At 53.7% G+C, this 1,452-nt stretch overlaps 1 protein-coding gene across 6 annotated transcripts in view; it reads right to left on the bottom strand.

Moving 5' to 3' along the window:
- Positions 1–1,452, bottom strand: part of rnf123 (ring finger protein 123) — a 54,491-nt gene that overhangs the window by 36,199 nt on the left and 16,840 nt on the right. For all 6 annotated transcript variants that reach the window (XM_008408234.2, XM_008408231.2, XM_008408233.2 and 3 more), the window contains 5 exons: positions 983–1,075; positions 833–906; positions 629–746; positions 343–442; positions 210–271 (listed from right to left, as the gene is read on the bottom strand). In XM_008408234.2, coding sequence (XP_008406456.1) covers positions 210–271; positions 343–442; positions 629–746; positions 833–906; positions 983–1,075 — 447 coding nt within the window. The remainder of the gene's footprint in view (positions 1–209; positions 272–342; positions 443–628; positions 747–832; positions 907–982; positions 1,076–1,452) is intronic.

The raw sequence follows: 1,452 nt of genomic DNA, 5'->3' as shown, positions 1-1,452 counted from the left end.
ACCTCAACATGCCTCAACCTCTAATCGCTTCAACCTCAATTCACTTGAACCTCAAACCGCCTCAGCTCCAAACCTCCAATGTTTGCTTTAAAATCAATCTAACTGGCAGGAAGCTAAACAGGGCAAACTAAATCAGAAAAACTAACTTCAGAAGCATCTGTCCATTGTTGCTATGGAAACGATGTATTTGAATTAAAAATCTGACCTACCGTATTCTTGTCCTTGTTGTTGAGCAGCAGCCTGAGGATCTGGACCTGCAGGTCCTCCACCACTGAAGAAGAACAGAGGAGAGGTCAGTGACCTGCAGAAGCAGCATATTCCTGTACCACTGATCTGCCACACCTTCGATCCTCTTCTTCAGCCGCTGGCAGCCTCTCTCGTACGCTCGGCGCCTCAGACGCTCATCTGAACTCTCGTCTTTGGGTTCTCGCTCATCTTTTCCCTGCAGAACCAGAACCAGACGGTCCAGCTTAGAAAGAAAGGAGCACACAGATAACTGAGGAGGCTCAGATCCTGCTCTGCCCCCGCAGGATGAAGTAGTAACTGCACCTCATTGACACCTGACCCTTCTGTTCTGACAGACTCTGGATCTTCAGGCGTTCTGAAAAGAGGAACCGGTTCCGTTTACCTCCTTGTCAAAGTGTGTGGGCCACCAGGTGGTCGGGATCAGCTCCTCCAGTCCCGCCTCCTTGACTCTCAGAGGAGTCTTGATGTAGAAGAAGACCACTGAACGCAGAACATCGAACGTAACCTTCGTTAAGGAAAGCTGACCCAATCGGCTGCTGGTTCTGAACCGAGCGTGAAAACAGAACCGGGAGTCTCAGAAGGATATAGGACGTTGTTGAGCAGGTACTTCCTGGACTTCTCGTGGCGCAGGATGGCGGTGGTCAGACGCAGGTAGTGGATCTGGAACAGAAACCAACGTCTGATCAGCCGTAGTGCAGAGCGCCACCCAGTGGAGAAGGCAGGCAGCGGCTGGTACCTGGAAGCCCAGGTCTGGGATGATGGGAGAGAAGCGGTACGCCCTCAGCAGGGACATCATGAGCTGCTTCAGGCACTCGTTCACCTCGTGGTCCTGCAGGCAGAGGGAACACCATGAACTTTGACCTGCCAGGACCGGGTCTCACGGGGGTCAAGGCCCGGTTCCCCCGGCTAGACTTAAAGACGACCGACGCCGTTGGCCCGACCAGCAAGACCAGTAGGAACATCTGATCAGAAACCAACAGGGAGAATCATTACAGCTGATCAAAGTTTGTACTGGAACCACTGGTGATTCCAACTGGGACCCACTGGTGAGACCCACAGTCCCACTGGGACCCACTGGTGAGACCCTCAGTCCAACTGGGACACATCACTGGTGAGACCCTCAGTCCCACTGGGACCCATCACTGGTGAGACCCTCAGTCCCACTGGGACCCACTGGTGAGACCCTCAGTCCCACTGGGACCCACC

This window comes from Poecilia reticulata, linkage group LG5 (assembly GCF_000633615.1).
Source record: "Poecilia reticulata strain Guanapo linkage group LG5, Guppy_female_1.0+MT, whole genome shotgun sequence".
NCBI lineage: Eukaryota > Metazoa > Chordata > Actinopteri > Cyprinodontiformes > Poeciliidae > Poecilia > Poecilia reticulata.
This window is presented reverse-complemented; position numbering and strand designations above follow the sequence as displayed.